At 38.6% G+C, this 19041-nt stretch overlaps 1 protein-coding gene across 3 annotated transcripts in view; it reads right to left on the bottom strand.

Annotated features, from left to right (window-relative positions):
- Positions 1-17714, bottom strand: part of LOC132122464 (cadherin-10-like) — a 53362-nt gene extending 35648 nt beyond the window's left edge. The window contains exons 1-2 of one of the 3 annotated variants that reach the window (XM_059532749.1): positions 17499-17714; positions 10665-11003 (exon numbers count right to left, since the gene is read on the bottom strand). In XM_059532749.1, the coding sequence (XP_059388732.1) occupies positions 10665-10862 (198 nt within the window). In that variant the 5' untranslated portion in view covers positions 10863-11003; positions 17499-17714. Of the gene's footprint in view, positions 1-10664; positions 11004-11085; positions 11773-17498 lie in introns of those variants that run through there. The other 2 variants (XM_059532750.1, XM_059532751.1) reach the window with 2 other exon arrangements.
- Between the last annotated feature and the right edge of the window lie 1327 nt (positions 17715-19041).

Raw genomic sequence — 19041 nt, 5'->3', positions numbered from 1 at the left:
AACGGATACAGAATTATTATGTATTTTCCCCCCACCCTTTCTTTCTTTGTGTGTATCTTGAGCTTGCTCAGACTAGGACAGAGTCGCATTGGAGTTGACTAACTTGACACAAACGCTGTGGCGCAATCATCCTCTCGCTGGCTCGCCTCACCTCTGTCGCCCCTTTTGTGGTTCGGCTGTTCGATGTTAATCATAAGGCCACGCAGTTCGCGCTGTAGTTTTTAAAATTTTTTTTTCTTTCACTTGCGAAGGTTTACCACAGATTTCATCGCATTCAGACTCTCTGGGGAGTTGAAAAGCACATGAACCCAAACTCAGTAAAGCTCTCTCTCTCTTCTAATCTCCTCTGCTGGCTCTGGACTCCGCTGGTTCATTTGAGTGGATAAGGACACGCGCTGCAACTACTTAGATAGCTGGAGGTTCCTGTGAGGCTTGACTTTGCTGTGACAGACAGTGAAAGAAGAAGAAAACAAAACATCTGCAATATCTTTATCAGGTTTTATCCAATTCGTTCAGCGTGTATCTTTGCAGTTTTTTGTATGCTGTGTTTGGGTGTTATTAGATGGCCATGTGGTTTGGGTTTTTATTTTCTTCCTCATTTTGTGGTTAATAAGTATTCAAAGTATTTGAGGTAAAACATACATCAGTATCATTGTCTGATATATAATGAGAACAAGTTTACCTGTTTCTGCATCATAATGCATTGCCATTTATGCATAAATAAATGAAAACAGTTTCCATTTTCCATTGTTTAATTTGACTATTAATAAATTGAGGTTTTAATACTTTTAATGCATTATATACTGTATGTATATATATATATATATACGTATATGTATGTGTGTGTGGGGGGGGGGGGCAGCGGGCAAAAATAGTGGTTAATATGATTCATCAACTTCATAAAAAGTTTTCATAAAACAGAAATCAAACAGTTTCCCAGTGGACTATTCCATAAGGCCAAGGGATAAGATTGGTAAATGGCAGTGTAGTACATTCATATAACATTACTACTACACACATTCAAACAATATAAAAACAATATAAAACATAATATGTATTGTTGCAAAGTATGTACTTATGTATGTACTTGGGTATCTAGTTGTTTGGGAAACAACCTCAGTGATTAGCTTTTCTGTTAGTGGCCACTACATAGCTTATTAAAAAGTTACCTTTTTAATTTACAAATCATTCTATGGAGAAAAGACCTTCAGATTAAATGTAGTGATGCCCCTGATATACATATGTTAGCTCAGTTAACATTTAATAATAGAAAATTGCTGTTCTACATGGCGTAATTAGTTGACAGTTGCAGTAGTGCTACTACTGTCAGATTAGTTAGAGTTTCCCCTCTAGCTCCATGATGTGGTTTTCCACACAGTTGAGTTTAAAAGTCCTAATGAACCGATGGGATTTTTTAACATCCATCAACCCCTTAACTGTCACCCCTTCCCAAATACAGGACGCCTTCGTTTACTTCACTATATTACAATCAAATCTAATCTAATCTTGACAAACTACAGTATATATCGTTGGAAAGGTCTAAGACTCCCAAATATATATTTTACCAATGTTTTTTTTTTTTTAATTATGTAGGAAAAGTAATAGATTAATTTATTACTAGAGTGCACCCTCAAAAATCTACATTATAACAGTAGTTTTGACTTTTGTTAAAAAAAAAGACTTATTTGTTCATTTTAGAAATCATCAGAAATTATATATCAACTGAAAACTTAAAATCTCAAAATTCATCCTTTAAAACCCATTTTAAAATCAGACATTGCATTACCATGTAAATGGTACATCAATATCATGTTACAAAATGTTTTCAGTCATGAATTATAAAAATGTAGGTTTGTATCATGCAAATTCAAGTCTATCTTCAAAAACGTAAGTGAGTTTTATTTTTATACTTTTAACATTTTAACATATTTAAACATTCAAATGTGAGCCATCACTCTATGTCTTTTCATTATCAATACTTGCAAAAATCAAGATCAAGACCTTTTTGTATTTACTTTTTTATTAAAGTGCAGTATTTACTTGAAGAGGATCAAGAGGGTTAGGTAGACACAAGAAGAGAGCTCACCGGGAAAATGGGACAGTATGAACGGGTTTATTTGCACAGTGCATTATGGGGCTTGGAGAAGGTTAATAGGATTTTGTTCACATCAATAGCGCTGATGGCATGCCATGTGAGCCACTGCCCCTACATCAAACTCACAACACAAAGGCAGCAAAATGCATGGCGGGCTTCAGCACTTTTGAGTGCATTGCTGTTCAACAGGGCTGCGGCGCCTGAACTGTCATAATGACCAGTGGATGACCAGTATGATGTTTCTGGATTGGGAGTATTCTCCATTATAAATATAATGGTGTGTGCTGTTAAAATAATTGTGAAATAATTCACAGAAGTTTCAAGTTTGAGTCATCACAAAATTAAATTTGGAAAATTGCCTTTTTAATCCTGTTTGTTTTGCATTTCTGCCTGATGCGGCTTCAAATTAATTCAAAGCAGAAGCTGTTTTCACATACACTAACTGAATTATAAATTATAGTGTATTTGCTCTGTAGAACATGAGGGCTTATATTGAATTTCTCACTTTCATATTCATCCCAGTTGCAGTGATGATGATGTGACTGTGAATTATTCATATAATGTGTTTGTGTGTGTATACATGGGTGTATGTACAGTGGGGAAAATATTTATTTGATCCCCTGCTGATTTTGTAAGTTTGCCCACTTATAAATAAATTAAGGTTCTGTGATTTGTATGGTAGGTTTATTTTAACGTACATAGTATAAAAACCAAAAAAAAAAAAAAAACTGACCTAGTCCATTGTGATTGGCCAAACACTGCAAGCACTCGTCTGAAATGTAACGCCCATTTCCATAATCGCGAGCTTCATCTTTCAAAATAAGACAGTTAATAATGTCCTTACTTTTACCATCAGTTCAAGCCAAAAGGGGAAAAAGTCGCGTGACAGATAGTGATGAAGCTTGTATGTGTTTGCAGTACACAAGCCATGGACGGTTGAGACAGCTGACTCCACTGTGTGACCCTCTCTCTCTCTCTATCACACACACACACGTGTGCACACACGCACACACACGATGCACAAAACTTCACATTTGAACATTCAATAGTAAATACTTAAACTAATAACAAAACATAACCTACTTACAGTAGCTGATTCAGAAGTGCCAGATTGTCACGAAATGGTTGTCCATAAAATGAATTTCTGTTCTGTTGTAAGTAATCTTAAAGATTCCTAAATGCATCTACTTTTGGAAGGCCAAATAAAGGGCTTTTGCTTTTGACTAGATATACACAGTGTCTCCATGACATGGCTGCTTCAACACGTATTGCTGTTCTTCTTTCTTTGCATTAACATTTGGGCTGCATTACGCAAATATTTTCACATAGTGAAGTAGATATGTGGGGGCGTGTTTGAATGAGCCGTTTTAGGGGGGCGTGGCAGAGTCTTAATTTGAGTTTTCAATCTTTGTAATTTTAGAGATCTTCTTTATGAACCAAGAGCTTGTAACACTCCAAAGAAAAAGGACAAATTTAAATCACTTCATATGACCCCTTTATGGTTTCTTGGCTGTCATTTGGCAACTTGAAGTTTCAGCTCCCTGCTCAGATTTTCTATAGGATTGAGGTCTGGAGCCTGGCGAGGCCACACCATTACCTTAATGTGCTTCTTCTTGAGCCACTCCATTGTTGTCTTGGCGTTATATTTCGGGTCATTGTCATGCTGGAAGACCCATCCATGACCCATCTTCAGTGTTCTGGCTGAGGGAAGGAGGTTCTCGTCCAAGATTTTACAACACATGGCCCTGGCCATTTGCTCCTCAATGCAGTGAAGTTTTCCATGAAATGTTTCCACCTCCATGCTTGACTGTAGGGATGGTGTTCTTGGAGTCGTAGTCAGCAGTTCTCTCCCTCCAAACACGGCAAGTTAAGTTAATGCCAAAGAGCTCAATTTTGGTCTCATCTGACCACAGCACTTTCTTCCAAGCCTTCTCTGAATCATTTAGATGTTCTTTGGCAAATTTTAGACGACCTGTACATGTTCCTTCTTGAGCAGGGGGATTTCAGGATTGCTGCAGGATTTCAGTCATTGTGGCATAGGGTGTTACCACCATATTAGAATGATGTCTGAACGATCATGTGATCCTTTAGATTGGAGAAATGGCTGATGGAAATTCAGCTTTGCATCAAATAAAAAAATAGATTTCAATGTAGAGTCTTGGCCAAAAGTTTTGAGATCTATACAATTTTAGTTTTCAAAAAGTTTGCTGCTAAACTGCTTTTAGATCTTTGTTTCAGTTGTTTCTGTGATGTACTGAAATATAATTACAAGCACTTCATACGTTTCAAAGGCTTTTATCGACAATTACATGACATTTATGCAAAGAGTCAGTATTTGCAGTGTTGGCCCTTCTTTTTCAGGACCTCTGCAATTCGACTGGGCATGCTCTCAATCAACTTCTGGGCCAAATCCTGATTGATAGCAACCCATTCTTTCATAATAACTTCTTGGAGTTTGTCAGAATTAATGGGTTTTTGTTTGTCCACCTGCCTCTTGAGGATTGACCACAAGTTTTCAATGGGATTAAAATCTGGGGAGTTTCCAGGCCATGGACCCAAAATTTTAACATTCTGGTCCCCGAGCCACTTAGTTATCACGTTTGCCTTATGATGGTGCTCCATCGTGCTGGAAAATGCATTGTTCTTCACCAAACTGTTGTTGGATTGTTGGAAGAAGTTGCTGTTGGAGGGTGTTTTGGTACCATTCTTTATTCATGGCTGTGTTTTTGGGCAGAATTGTGAGTGAGCCCACTCCCTTGGATGAGAAGCAACCCCACACATGAATGGTGTCAGGATGCTTTACTGTTGGCATGACACAGGACTGATGGTAGCCCTCACCTTTTTTTCTCCTGACAAGCTTTTTTCCAGATGCCCCAAACAATCGGAAAGGGGCTTCATCGGAGAATATGACTTTGCCCCAGTCCTCAGCAGTCCATTCACTATACTTTCTGCAGAAGATCAATCTGTCCCTGATGTTTTTTTTGAGAGAAGTGGCTTCTTTGCTGCCCTTCTTGACACCAGGCCATCTTCCAAAAGTCTTCTCCTCACTGTGCGTGCAGATGCGCTCACACCTGCCTGCTGCCATTCCTGAGCAAGCTCTGCACTGGTGGCACTCCGATCCCGCAGCTGAATCATCTGAATCCTCACATGGCTGCACGCGTTTCTTTGCAGGTCACCATGGTTAACAATGGAAGAACAATGATTTCAAGCATCACCCTCCTTTTAACATGTCAAGTCTGCCATTCTAACCCAATCAGCCTGACATAATGATCTCCAGCCTTGTGCTCGTCAACATTCTCAGCTGAGTTAACAAGACGATTACTGAAATGATCTCAGCAGGTCCTTTAAAGGTCCCATGACATGGATTATTTCCTTTTCTTTAAATGTTTTTTAATGTTTCCTTAGGTGTACTTATATTGTTAGTATGATTTTTACATTTAAAATTTAGAAATAAAAAGCATTTTTATATCCTGATAATAGCCCTCTGGCTTGAATGCTCTGTTTGAAGGGGCGTGTCTGCAGTGAGACTCCGAGTAAACGACAACTGTTGTGATTGGCTGACATCTTTGCATTTGAAATGTGTATTACATGTGGAACCCTCTCAAATACTACAGCTGTCGAGATTAACGAATCGTGGATTTGTTGATTATATAATTATTTTTTCGATCTTTTCCCATCACATGAAAGGCTGCAGTGATGAGCTGAGTAGACAGAGTCTGTTTATCGCGTGAATGCAGTGATCTCGTCATTATTGCAACCCGTTTTCTCTCACAAAATGCTTTCACCACAACTAACAGCAAACAAATGAATACACCACATGAATACAGTAAGAGCTCCGTTGTGCAGCATAACAGCTTCATTCATTGTAACGGCAGTTTAGGCAAGTGTGCAGATATACTCGCGATGTGTGACAGCTCCGGAAAAAAGGGAGCGTTCTTTGATCGCTCTCTGTAGTTAAATCACAATTTAAATAACAGATTTGTTTCATGCTACTAAGAGAAACAACGTGAAGTTGATCGTTTAGTCACTGGCTTGATTCAATGATGCATAAACAGTATTAAACGATTTAGAAAGAAAGTCTGTGCAGTCTATGGTGTGAACTTGAATAATTAGCTGCTCATCAGAAATCACTGATCACAGATCAGGCATTAATGAACACTGTTACTCACTGTTTGTGCCGGTGCTGTCGGATCCATATCATAAAAGTCTGTTTGTAACGCCTGTCCTGACATTACGACTGAATTATATGTAAATATTTGGGTGGGCAAAGCAGAGAAAGGGGAGGTAACATTTCTCTTTACAACGTCACAAAGAGGAGATTCCAGATCAGACCGTTTGAGCTTCCATTTTCTCAAAGGCAGAGAAAGATAGCAAAATCTCGATTTGCACCGATTAAAATTTTTAGAAACTTGGGGACCACATACATGCTAGGGGAACTCATATTAATGTTAAAAAACCTCAGAAAGTGAAATTTTCATGTCATAGGACCTTTAATGACAGCAATGAAATGCAGTGGAAAGTTTTTTTGGGGGGGATTAAGTTAATTTTCATGGCAAAGAAGGACTAAGCAATTCATCTGATCACTCTTCATAAGATTATATGCAATTTGCTATTATAAAAACTTAAGCAGCAACTTTTCCAATTTCCAATATTTATGTAATTCTCAAAACTTTTGGCCACGACTGTATATTAAAATAGAAAAACTTTATTTTACATTGTAATAATATTTTCCTGTATTTTTAACAAATGAATGAAGCTTTGAGCATAAAAAAACCTTTCTCATCCCAAACTTTTCAGTTGTAGTGTATATTTTACTCATTGCAAGATATTACTATATACTGCATAACTAGAACTAGATTAAAAAAAAACCCTTCCTTTTTATTTGTATCTTGTGTTGCTACTTTAAAAAAAGTGGCTTGACTGTTGAACTACTTGAAACTGTGTGGCTATGGACTACACAATAGAAAAAGATCCATGAAGAAAGTGACGAGAGTGCTATTGTTTTATTGGAAATATTCTTCCCATTTTATGGATTGTTTCTGGCTCTACAGTGGAAAATAAATCCTCTTGTAAGGCTTGTCTTTGTCAGGGGCCAGTGGAGGCCTTGCTCAGATAGACATAAATATGGTATCCCACAAGGCTCCGTAAAGGTTGCTAAATTATCTTTATGAGGAGAACCATCAATGGCTTTCATGGCTTCTTGCTGGGGCTCTAAGTACCCGTCTATTGGGCTACACAAGTTCTCATGCGTCACCCACACACACACTAGTAAGAAATGTGGGGGAAATGGATGGAATGGATGATCAAGTCACTCCACAGTGGTCTCCCTGAAACAGCATGTGGGTGTTTCATTCTCTCGCGCCCTCCTACAGTATTTATGGGAGCCCTGTGTCTTTCTGGCACTTTAATTGGGAATGAGAGTGGACAGTAGATGCGAGGCGGGCCAAAAGCATGTGATTCCTGTCATGCCAGAAAAATGCAGCAGCCAGAAAAAGAGGGAGAAATAGAAGGAGAGAGAGCTAGAGAAAAGAGAGAAGCATCAAAGCTCTGGGAAGGAGGCCAGGACACTGCTGAGACTGACACTTCCTCAACCGACGGACTCTTCACAGTCAGCGCTGTTTTGTTGCCTTGTCACGTAAAATGCAATGCTATGAGGGCGGAATCTCATTCTCATTTTGATTGATTTATTGTTTTCTCTTCACCCACTCTTGCTTGCTCGCCTTTCTGTTGCACATGTTTCTTTTCTTGAATTATTCCCCACAAAACAACCCTGCACCATAAGAGGAAGACATGTTGATCTGTCTGTGCTACCACTCCTCTCTCTACCCTGAACCTATCACATGTTTACTTGTAGAAGATGAATGCGGTGAAGAAAGCAGACATCTTTGGCATAAAAATTGGCCGACCCTCTCCTCCCATGCACTGGGGATGTAACTGCTGCCATCTCTGTTGTCTGACACCGGTGGCTAGACAAGCGCTCTGTTCTGATCTGATGCAACAAGAGTTGCACTTTCGGCTTTTTTTATCGTGTTGCACTGGTAGGCCCTCCTTTCAAAAAAATGGCATGGAGAGGTTTGATTCTGACAGATATATATTCTGACTTGATCTAAGATATAAAAAATTAAAACATGAATCAGTCGTGTATGTTGAAAGCCGGGACATCAGTTGTTATTATCGAGTCACGGTTATAATGTAAGCCTTTCAATTAAACCCAAACAAGCATATCGTTTTTGGAACGTCAGGATGTGGTCATTAATATAAAGAGGGTTATTATGGCACTTTGTATCCCACACATCGATTCATTCTAATAGCCTACATTCACACTGATTTTGTTCTAATACATCATTAGCTATCATGCTGAAAGCATTATCCGTTAGGTATGAGTTCATTTGATGTTCATGATTCATGTTCGCAACTGACCCTTATGCTTGTTTGTGTTGTGTGTTAATGGTCATATTGACTGAAATAGCTCAAATTATACTGCACAGTAGCTCACTGGTAGAGCGTGATGCTAGCCAATGCATGGTTTTGGGTTCGATTCCCATTTATGCACCTGGCAAATGCTCAAATCTATTGCATTAAATGTGTAGAATTTATCAGCTCATGCATTCCCTGGGAATCAAACCCAGGACCAGAGGTGGGTAGTAACGAGTTACATTTACTTCGTTACATTTACATGAGTAATTTTTTGGGGTAACTAATACTTTTCGGAGTACATTTAAAGATGGGTACTTTATATTCTTACTTGAGTAAATATTGGGGGAAATATCTGTACTTTTACTTCGTTACTGTGGGCGAGGCTCCTCTCGTTACCTTATCTTAATGCAATAAATGTTATAAATGCTTCAGTTTATTCCAAACGCGCCGTCTACTTTTCTCTGGGAAATGAGCGATGCCCATTCGCGAATGATTCATTCTTTTGAGTCAATTATGTTCAAAGGCTTGATCAAATCAATTGGCAAACGAGTGAATTGGTTCATGAATCAGTTTGAATGAGTCGTTCAGTTCCCTGCCGCGCGCGCTGAGTGTCTGAAGTGGTTCACTCGGAGTTGTAACGTTTAAGAACATCAGCAGCGTTGAAAACGTGGCTGGAACTGCACTGAATTGAAAGCAAATCTGCAAAGGCTATTATTTGCTAGCGATGGAGATCCTTATTAGATGAACACCGCGTGTGCTGTCTACTGTTCAACAGGTAATAACTTGGGCTACATTCGATTACATTACACGATACCTCTGTGACATTAGTTTGTTGTATGTGTGTGGCTTATAACAGAGGGGAGTCAAGTTGAATGCAGCTTCCAAAAGACAAAAAATAGCCGATTAAGATTTTATTAATTTTAATACAGTGACACCGCAGCGAGTACGATCAGCAAGTCCAGCTGCTAAATTCAGATCTGTGATTGCTTGCTGGCGCTGAGCCAGAGACACAGACGCGTTTTTACAGCACTGCGCATTATAACCAATCACACATGATTCTTTTGAGCTTATTAAAGCATTGGCCAATCAGAGGTGTTCCGATGAGTCATCGCTAAAATGCCGGTGCTTCCTTCACTCGCTCACTGACTGAATACCTCTTTCTGGCGAATTCTCTCGTCAGAAACAACAAAGTGCAGATGTGTGTACGAATCTTTAATTAAGATATTGATTTTACAGTGTTAACAGTTTCAGTGATTTTAATGGGAGTTTCTGAGAGTGATTGAAATCTAGACTGTCAGTGAAAATGATCTTTAATAATGTAAATGTTATTTGCTCTCTTTCTGAACAATGAAAGATTAGTAGCAATATTTATATCATATTAACTTTCAATGTTAAATTCACATTTAATATAAAGTCAGTCGTATTAAAAATATGTTATGGCATGACACCTAAATCTGTTACTTAAGTAAACAGACAGGGTTTTATAATAAATTACATAAATTGGAGTAAAGGCTGATTAAATATATACATTTATACACGCACACATACATTACATACATTTTATCTATATATCTAAATAAAAATAGGCTCAGTATATATGACCCAAAGTAACTAGTAACTAACTACTTGAGTAGATTTTTTATCCGATACTCTTTTACTCTTACTCAAGTAACTATTAAAGACTAGTACTTTTACTTTTACTTGAGTAAATATTTCTAGAAGTACTTTTACTTTTACTTGAGTACAGTTTTTGGGTACTCTGCCCACCTCTGCCCAGGACCCACTAGAAGGAACATACACAAATCTTGAAATGCACTCTTTATATGCACACACACATATATATATATATGATGGAAAAGCATGCTATTTTGATATGGTATCATTTGTTTACCATATCTATATGCATACCATTTTACCATAACTGTACAGTGTTTGAAATTATACCATGTTGTTATCATCATGCACATCCGAACCTCAATTGAAATGCCATGGCTTTTTTCATAAGTGGTATAAAAAAAAAGAAATCATCTCCACTTACACATGATTCACTCTGAAAATATGTCCACTTCCTCGCAGTTATTCTGAAACACACACACACACACACACACACACACACACACACACACACACACACTCACAGTAACGCCCTTACCTTTCCAACATACTGCTTTCCAGTCCCTGTCCACTCCTCTAAGAGAAAGAAACTATTCCACATCCATCCTCGTTTAATGCGTTGTAGAGTCCGTCCATCCCGATCCGACGTGCTAATTCCAGGCACCGGCCGGATCAGTGCATCACTCCAGCCCAGCAAGCAGAACAACAGGAGGAAAGTAAGTTGATTGATTATCATTGTATCCGATCACTCCTGGAGAGTCCTTGATAAGGAATCAATTAAGAAAGAGAGCTCTGTGTTGAAGATACTGCTGAATGGTGGGAGCGACGAAATGGGGCATCTTATCCTTAATTCTCCTAAATTCTGTCTTCTTGAGGCCTGTGATGGATAGAAAAAAAAAGATAATTAAGAAACCATTTCAACACAATATTAGCATGAAGCTAAGTGTTTGCTAAATTACCTCTGGGTCAAGTTCCACAGTCTACAAAGGCACTCTGTAAAATTTATGTTAGCTGACTAAAATCGTGTTGGCTAACTAGAAAACGAATCGTTAATATTGATTAATAAAGGATTAAGGGACTAAAATTTTAGCACACAACAGTCTCTCGGTGGTCTCTAATTGATGAACTTCATGAGCCCGAACATTTACTTTCCTCAATCTGCATAGATTTGCGGTTACCCCCAAAATGCGGCAATAGCCAAAAAATCGATAGCAAACGCGAAACGCCGAGGACTTCCACTTCTATAACACAAACTAGTGTAAAAGAAGCAAAGGCAGCGGACTCTCCTCCAGGACTAGTTCTGATAGGTAATTTGGAGGATGTATGCATAATTTATTGGCTTTTGGAAGTTAATCCTAATAAATCGTTCTTCCCTCATTTGATGAAAGCCCATTTTCCAAGACTCTGCAGGAAAAGGCCAGGGAGCCAGGTTAGCCTGACAGGCATTCATTACGGCAAACGTTTCCAGGGGTCTCGTGAGCAAATGAGGAGCAGATTCATAATGTTGTGGCATTTTTGTTTAACGATCTGAATCAAAGAAAAGAAAAGAAAGAGAGGCTTGGGAAAGGGGGGTAAAGAAAGAAATATAACACACACGGTGTCAGCAAGGCCATCTCGGCGAACAAAGTGAATCCTTTCTTTGTCTAAGAGCAAATTAGGGCTCTGGTTCTATTTGATGTGACTGAAGTTATGCATGTAAATGAACACTGTCTTGTGAATACGAATCAAATAATTTACTTAATGAGATATGGATGACGTTAGGAATTATTCACTAGGCAGTAATTTGTGGAATCACTGGCTTTGCTAATGTGAGTAATAATTTTTGTCAGCCCCAGCAGAGGAGGCCTTTTGTGGACCAATCTTCCATTCAGACATATGTTTCAGTGCAGCCCAGGGTTAGCTGGTAGGGCACAACTTTGACATTCAGAAGTGTCCTCATGACTTAATCATGATTTTTATTTTCACGAGACCAAGCTGAGTCTTTCACATCCAGTATGAATCACTCATTCGCATGAACTGTGAGACGGTATGTGTCTTTGTGTGGAAAGTGCCGCCCACATTTGATTTCAGAGTGAGGGTCCGACTGATCGGGGGCAAGAAATCAGCAGCTGGCTTTGAAAAAACTGCTCAAGTCCCTGGCGTGACCTTGACATTCAGATCCAGATAAACCTCCATCTGTCAGTGTCATGGTCCATGATCGACTTGATTTAACGGTTTTTATGACACGTTTTCCATCCGTGGTCTTAGCTCAAGGGCGAGCCTGGATGAAAGAGTAATACAAATGAGTTCTGATTCATGCATGTTTATTGCACACTCTTTCAAAGCCTGATGAAGCTGGTGCTACCCTCTCTGAGTTTGCTTTTTCATAGCACTGATGGATTTAATGGAGTTCTCAGTGATGTGTCAATTTACAGATTATTATCGGTTTTATCTTAGATGTTTCTCAGAAAATTGCTTAGGTGAAACAAAAATAGCCACAAATTGCTCACACTGATTAAGTGTATAGTGCTATAACATCATTGTGGATAGCAGCACAGATAATGTAGCCTATTGCAGACTTAACCTTTTTCAAAGAAGAAAATAAAATCTGAGGAGAATACGGCACGGTTATCATTTATATGTTTATTATTTATATATTTTATGTATTGCATGTATTTTGAAATGAATCAGTCAATCAATGTTGGAGATTTGATGGAATTCTTAGTTTCATTCAAGTTTCATTTATTTGTCTTGTATGGTACTCGTAGGATCCTGCAGAAGAAATGAGTATCCACAACTGTTCAAATACAGTACAATATAAGAGTACAGGGAAAAAAAAAACTATATTGAATGCAGTAAAGACAATTTTGACTATATTGTGGAATTTTCTAATTCAGAGAAGAGACATATGTATGTATGTATGTTTGTATTCCCAAAGTCTGCTAAAATCAATTGTGGCTCAAATCCACAATCCAGTTTCTCAGTTATGTTTGAGATGATTCTCCTTCAATCCCTTAGAAGAAATTAATAGCCACTAAATAGAAAATCATTGAATTCACAAGGTTAGCTATACAATAAAATGTCGATAGCATAGCTATCATAGCTTTTTAAAAGCATAACTTTTGGAAGAATGTGATGTGATTATGTTTTTATTTATTTAGCAAACTTTTGTATACTGGCAAATCTAAACACAGTTTAAGATCTCTTTTTAAACATTTGTTGTTGAAAATGTTTATGTAAGCTGTCTACGAATTGATGTTCCGCTGATGTTCAAATTTAGCTGTTTTAATGCAATTCTCAAGAGAGTTATGTCTCAGTCAGTAAACATTTTTTTTCTTTTTTTTTTTTTTAAATAACTGTTTACATGAAGTAAGGGAATAAAGCTTCAAGTGTGGACAGCATAGCTCAGATAATTTGGTTTTGGAAGAATTTGATAAATCTTTTTTTTATTATTGCAGAATTTGGTATGCTGACAAATATAAGCACAGTTTAAAATGTTGTTGAGATTACAACATGAGATTACCCCCCCCCCCCCCCCCCCAAAAAAAAAAAAAACAACAACAAAAAAAACTTATCCATGCATACTGGACATTTATTGCATATGCTGAAGTCACAAACAATTTGTGGTTCCTTTTGTTCAGTAAGTGTTTAAGAATTGGCGTTCTCCTCTTCATGGTGCTTTTGTTTTTGTTAGGCATGGCAAGTTGAGTTACCAAATCACACGCTGTACAAGATTTTTGCACGTTTACACACCATGGGAAGTCGTGGCCTAATGGTTAGTGAGTCGGACTTGTAATCGAAGGGTCAATACCATGACTTAGGTGCCCTTGAGCAAGGCACCGAACCCCCAACTGCTCCCCGGGCGCCGCAGCATAAATGGCTGCCCACTGCTCTGGGTGTGTTCACTGCTCTGTGTGTGTGCACTTCGGATGGGTTAAATGCAGAGCACAAATTCTGAGTATGGGTCACCATACTTGGCTGAATGTCATGTCACTTTCATAATGAAGGAGAGAGAGGCACTGCATATATCCAGCTCATTCGGAAAGATGTTAACACTACAGTGGTAAGAGGATGTTGCTTGTGAAAAGACCCAGACAGGAGATTGTGTTTTTATGATGACTCACCCACGGGGTGCCAGAAACCCCGATTTTTTTTTTTTTTTTTAAATCCTGTTATCGTGCACTCTTAGCCTTCCTTTCCTCTGCAATGTCAAGAACGTTCAGGCAAGAAAAAAGTGAAATTGTGTGCACCAATTTATGCGTGGCGATCCTCATGATTGCATTTTCTAATTATCATTCAAGGCTGTCCTTGAGTTTTAATAGCATTCTGGATATTAATCTTTGCTACAGAATGCCTATTAAGCATTAGGCCAGCAAATCTTTTTTATTATTATTTTGCCTGTTACCATACAACAAAGACAAGCTATCTTGCCAGATGTTTAAGACTGTCCCTTAATTATCTCACTTTGATTAGTGCATTAAAAACGTGTTTATGTGCGGTATAGGGAGGTTCTGTGATACTATAGGGGAAGGCATGGAGGAAGTACGAGGGAGTGGAGCGAGGAAGAATCTTCTCACTTGTCCTATTAAGAGTGTCTAATTAGTGTGTATATGTGAATTTGGGCATGTAGACATGCTAGTCGAGGCATAATGAGGTAATGCTATATAATTATGAATTAATTGGCGGAGAGGACGGCGAGTTGTCCTTCCGGAAAACTCCACACAGCTGACCCCCGTTGATCGGTGTGAGACACTGAAAGCATTTTGTGAGCGATATTTTGCAAACGGGTGACAAAGTTCAAGTTTTGTAATTTGCAGACTTGATTGACAGTGATATACAGCCCAAGTCTGCAGGATTAGACCACTAGCGCAAGCACAGACCCGCCGAAGTCTTTCTATATAATTGCCGTAGTCCTGTCTGCAAGGTAGTGCTATATTTCTCCCGAGGTTCATAAAAGCAGTCTGGGGCAGCGCTGTCTTTAGGGAATACATCTGCCAGAGTTCAACACAGCTTCGTTCACTCATGCTATCTGCCTCCAAACACCCCCCTCTTTCTCTCCTCAGTATATTCCCCCTTAGACCATATCAGACACGGATCATTTAGGGAAACTGGGTTATTTCTGTCCACACCTGACTGTGTTCTGATGGATGTCTGGAGCCATATGTGGGATACGGAGGCTTGTGTCTGTGCATTTGTCGTGCTTATTATTGCCAGGGGAAGTTTTTCGGCGCTTCTCGTTTTAGTGACCTTGACATCTCAAGCGTTAAAGGATGGAGACTTCATTCGGGTTATGAGTTTGAAGGGAGAACTTCACTTCTAGAAACAGGATGGACAAATCGCTTAATAATATATATATAGACTGCATACGCTCTGAAAGATTGAAATATTGCCCTTGGCCTGTTCGATTTTTTGACAATCGAAGCAGCATCGTGGTCTTTCCAGATTACTTGCAGGGCAACAAACTCTCTGCCACAGTCGTTTTTTTGTAACATTTACTATAGCAGAGCCCTTCCTTCACTTTAAATGTAAGGCTGGGGCTTGTGTGGTTTTAAATGTTTGTTTGTGAAAGTAAAGTCATGAGGGTTTAAAAAGATTGAAGATCAACCATGGTTGCTTCTTAGCACTGAATTTTGAGCCACTTGGTGGAGCTAACTCTCTCTCTCAGATAACTCTGAAGTTCTCTGTCTGTGTCTCGCTCTGTTTCCCTGTGTATATAATGTGCCTTCAGCCTAAAATGCAGGGAAATAAATGCAGATTTGCAAATTATCTAGGAATTGGAGTCTGATTGGCTATTTATCTTTATTTTCAGGCTAATGTAAATTTCATGTTCATTGCAGGACAAATATATATATATATATATATATATATATATATATATATATACATACATACACACTTAAAAATATCATAGTCAGAATTAAAGCTTGATTAATTCCCAAATGATTGACTGTTATTCTGTTTTATGGATAAATTTTGACATCCAGGTAAAGTATAGAGCTATACAATTTCCATTAATATAACAGCTCAGAATTTCATATAAATATCGAAATTTGACCTTGGAATCCTGCAAATTCCGAGCAAAGTTTGAGACATCTGTTGAGATATCTTTCAAAGGAGACCATTACAGTGTTTTTCTCAAATGGGGAAAAAATCTGAAAAGCAGGAGACTTTAGGAAAGGTCTCCTATTGTATTCAGTTTAAGAAAATATTGAGATTTCACATGATTGATTATTTCATATAGATTGTTTCCAGAAGAATAATCTGTATTAAACAGATACAAAGAGTTACACAAGCCTGTAAATGTCTCTCTAGACATGCTGTGTGCCGTCAGTGATAGATCTTCTATTCACAGGCTTTTGTGTGTGTTTGCAAGTGAATCGTTTTGCATCGAAAGAGATGCTGTTAATGTGGCTAATTTAGAAAGCAGAAATGCAACGGGCACTTTAGAGGTTAATTTGTGTTGGACAATAATAACCACTCACTAATGACTTCCAATACAGAGATCTAGTTGATCGGCTGTATTTAGAAGCAGCATAATCCTAGTGTGTGCATGCATGTGTATGTGCGTGTGTGTGTGTGTGTGCGTGTGTGTGTGTGTGTGTGTGAAAGAAACAGTGAGACTGAGTGAGTGATTAGGCTTGAGCAGCGGGGTAGACTCTTGCTGTGTCCAAAGCAATACATATTTATGAAATATTCCTGCATGTCTCTCTCCTGCACACACACACACACACACACACACACATACACATACATCATTCAAACTAAGGCAGCCAGTAAAATAGCTGCAAAATGACACACAGGTCAAGGCAATAATCTGCTTATCAGAATCAAGCAAAAGCATTTGTATAATTGCGGGATTCATTGTCAAATAAAATTACCGCAGAGCAGCTCTGCCAGCCCGTGTGAAGTTTTTAGATGCATCGTTTAATGTCTAATTGTTTATCGTATATGCAAATAGAACAATCTTATATAGTTTACTTATATAGTAAAAAAGATTTCCTAATTACTAACAATAATTCTCCATTTGATCTTAAACCACAAACCTTACATCCATATTGGCAATATATATATATATATATATATATATATATATAGATAGATAGATAGATAGATAGATAGATATATAGAGATATATATATATATATATATATATATATATATATATATATATAGACCTCTAAATATGACTTCTCAAGACTTCAAACAGTTTCTATCCAGGAATTCCCCACAATATAAACTTTCTTTACCGAAACCTCAATAAATCCCGTACAGCAGGTCCTTGAGCATTAATTTGCTGGTGAAACATTCACAAAAGCATCCAAACCCTCTCTTTATGTCCTAGGCGCATTTTCTGAAACCACCTGCAAAAGAAACTAATCAGCCGTCTACTCACACTCTCTTTTTGCTTTTGCCACGTCTTTCTCAGTTGCTTTAAATCCGTCTTAGCCACTCCTTAATCAAATAGTTCCTCCAGTGTAAAATGATCTCAACAGCAACCACTCTGCAGGGCACATCTGTCTTAATGATAAGCTTTAGATTCAGCGAGCGAGAGAGAAAATTATGTACATGACTGCTCTCTTTCCGGACTCTCCTCATCCGTCTGAGCAAGAGTGGGGGACCGAGAGAGCACAAGAGCAACAGAGCTGAAGAGGGAGGGAGGGACGGACGAGAGAGACACACACACAGAGAGAGAGAGTTTTACCTTCGTTGTCTATACTCCATTGTTTTCTGCTGTGTTTTCGGCACACTTCTATATCTTCTTAACATAAGCTCCATGCTTGTCACCTTCCCTCTCAGTTTTCTCTGTAAGACTGAACATTGTTCTGAAGCTTACTGAGCGAGAGAGAGAAAGAAAGAGATGTCTAACTTCTTTCTCTCTTTTATTCTAGTCCCTTTGTCTTACATGCTTTTTGATTTCTACTTGTCTTTTTACCTGCATTACGTCTCCTTTTTTTTGGTCTGTCTGAGTATTATTTTCCTTTCACATGCATTTCTCCCTCTCTTTCTCTTTTTGAGTGTCAGGGAGATTGTGGCAGTGGGATTGAGCCCATGATTGGCTGCCACTCAGTCGTCGCCGATGAAAGACAGCGGGAAAAAAAGAAGAGTAGAGAGAGACGGAGAGGCTTTACTCCCCTGGAGCTGCGGTTTTGACTTGGCTTGCCACAGATTGTAGGGGGTAGGGGGGTTAGAGAGATAAACTGCCAATGTCTGAGAGAGGTGGAAAGTGAGAAAGCGAGAGGGAAGAGGTCAAGGAGATGAGGGCCACGGGCGTTAGAACCGCAGGCAATAGATGGCGGTAGCGATCCACAGCTAATGGACGTCGCGTGATAGATGGACTCATCGATGCTAGCTGTCCAAAGCGATCCGAGCTTGATCTAATCAGGGTTCAATGACAGTGGAATGAAGGAGAAAGAGCCCATAATAGGTAAATCAACACCAGGAGAGAGGCAAAAGTGAGGTAGGAGTTGGGGGCGGGGTAGACCATGTCCAGGCACTCAGCAGAACGTCATTACCAGCTCTCTCCTCCGATTCATATCAGTCCATCTCCTCACATAAACTGAACCCATGGAGAAAAGCTGGATTTTTTAATGCTGCAAAGAGATCATATATATTACCAGAGCATCAGACAGCTAAAAAAAGAGTTAACATCGATGCAGCTCAACATATCGACCTGGAACAAAGTTTTAGAACGTCCTTGTGTTAATATGAACAGCTCTATCATTAGATAGTACACTTTTAAACATTTTATTTTTTTATTCCTGATCGTAAGAGACTTCTTTCAAAAGCATTAATTGATTTGACCAAACCCAATCTTTTTGGTAGTCTATATTATATTATATGCTAGCATCTTGACTGAGTTATACATAAACCTGAAATATTTAAAATAAAATATAAATGATACATAAAACATTAAAACATGATTGGCTGGGGTTGAC

Source organism: Carassius carassius, chromosome 40, assembly GCF_963082965.1.
Source record: "Carassius carassius chromosome 40, fCarCar2.1, whole genome shotgun sequence".
NCBI classification, from domain to species: domain Eukaryota; kingdom Metazoa; phylum Chordata; class Actinopteri; order Cypriniformes; family Cyprinidae; genus Carassius; species Carassius carassius.
The sequence above is the reverse complement of the archived record's forward strand: the minus strand, read 5'-3'. Positions and strand labels throughout refer to the sequence as shown.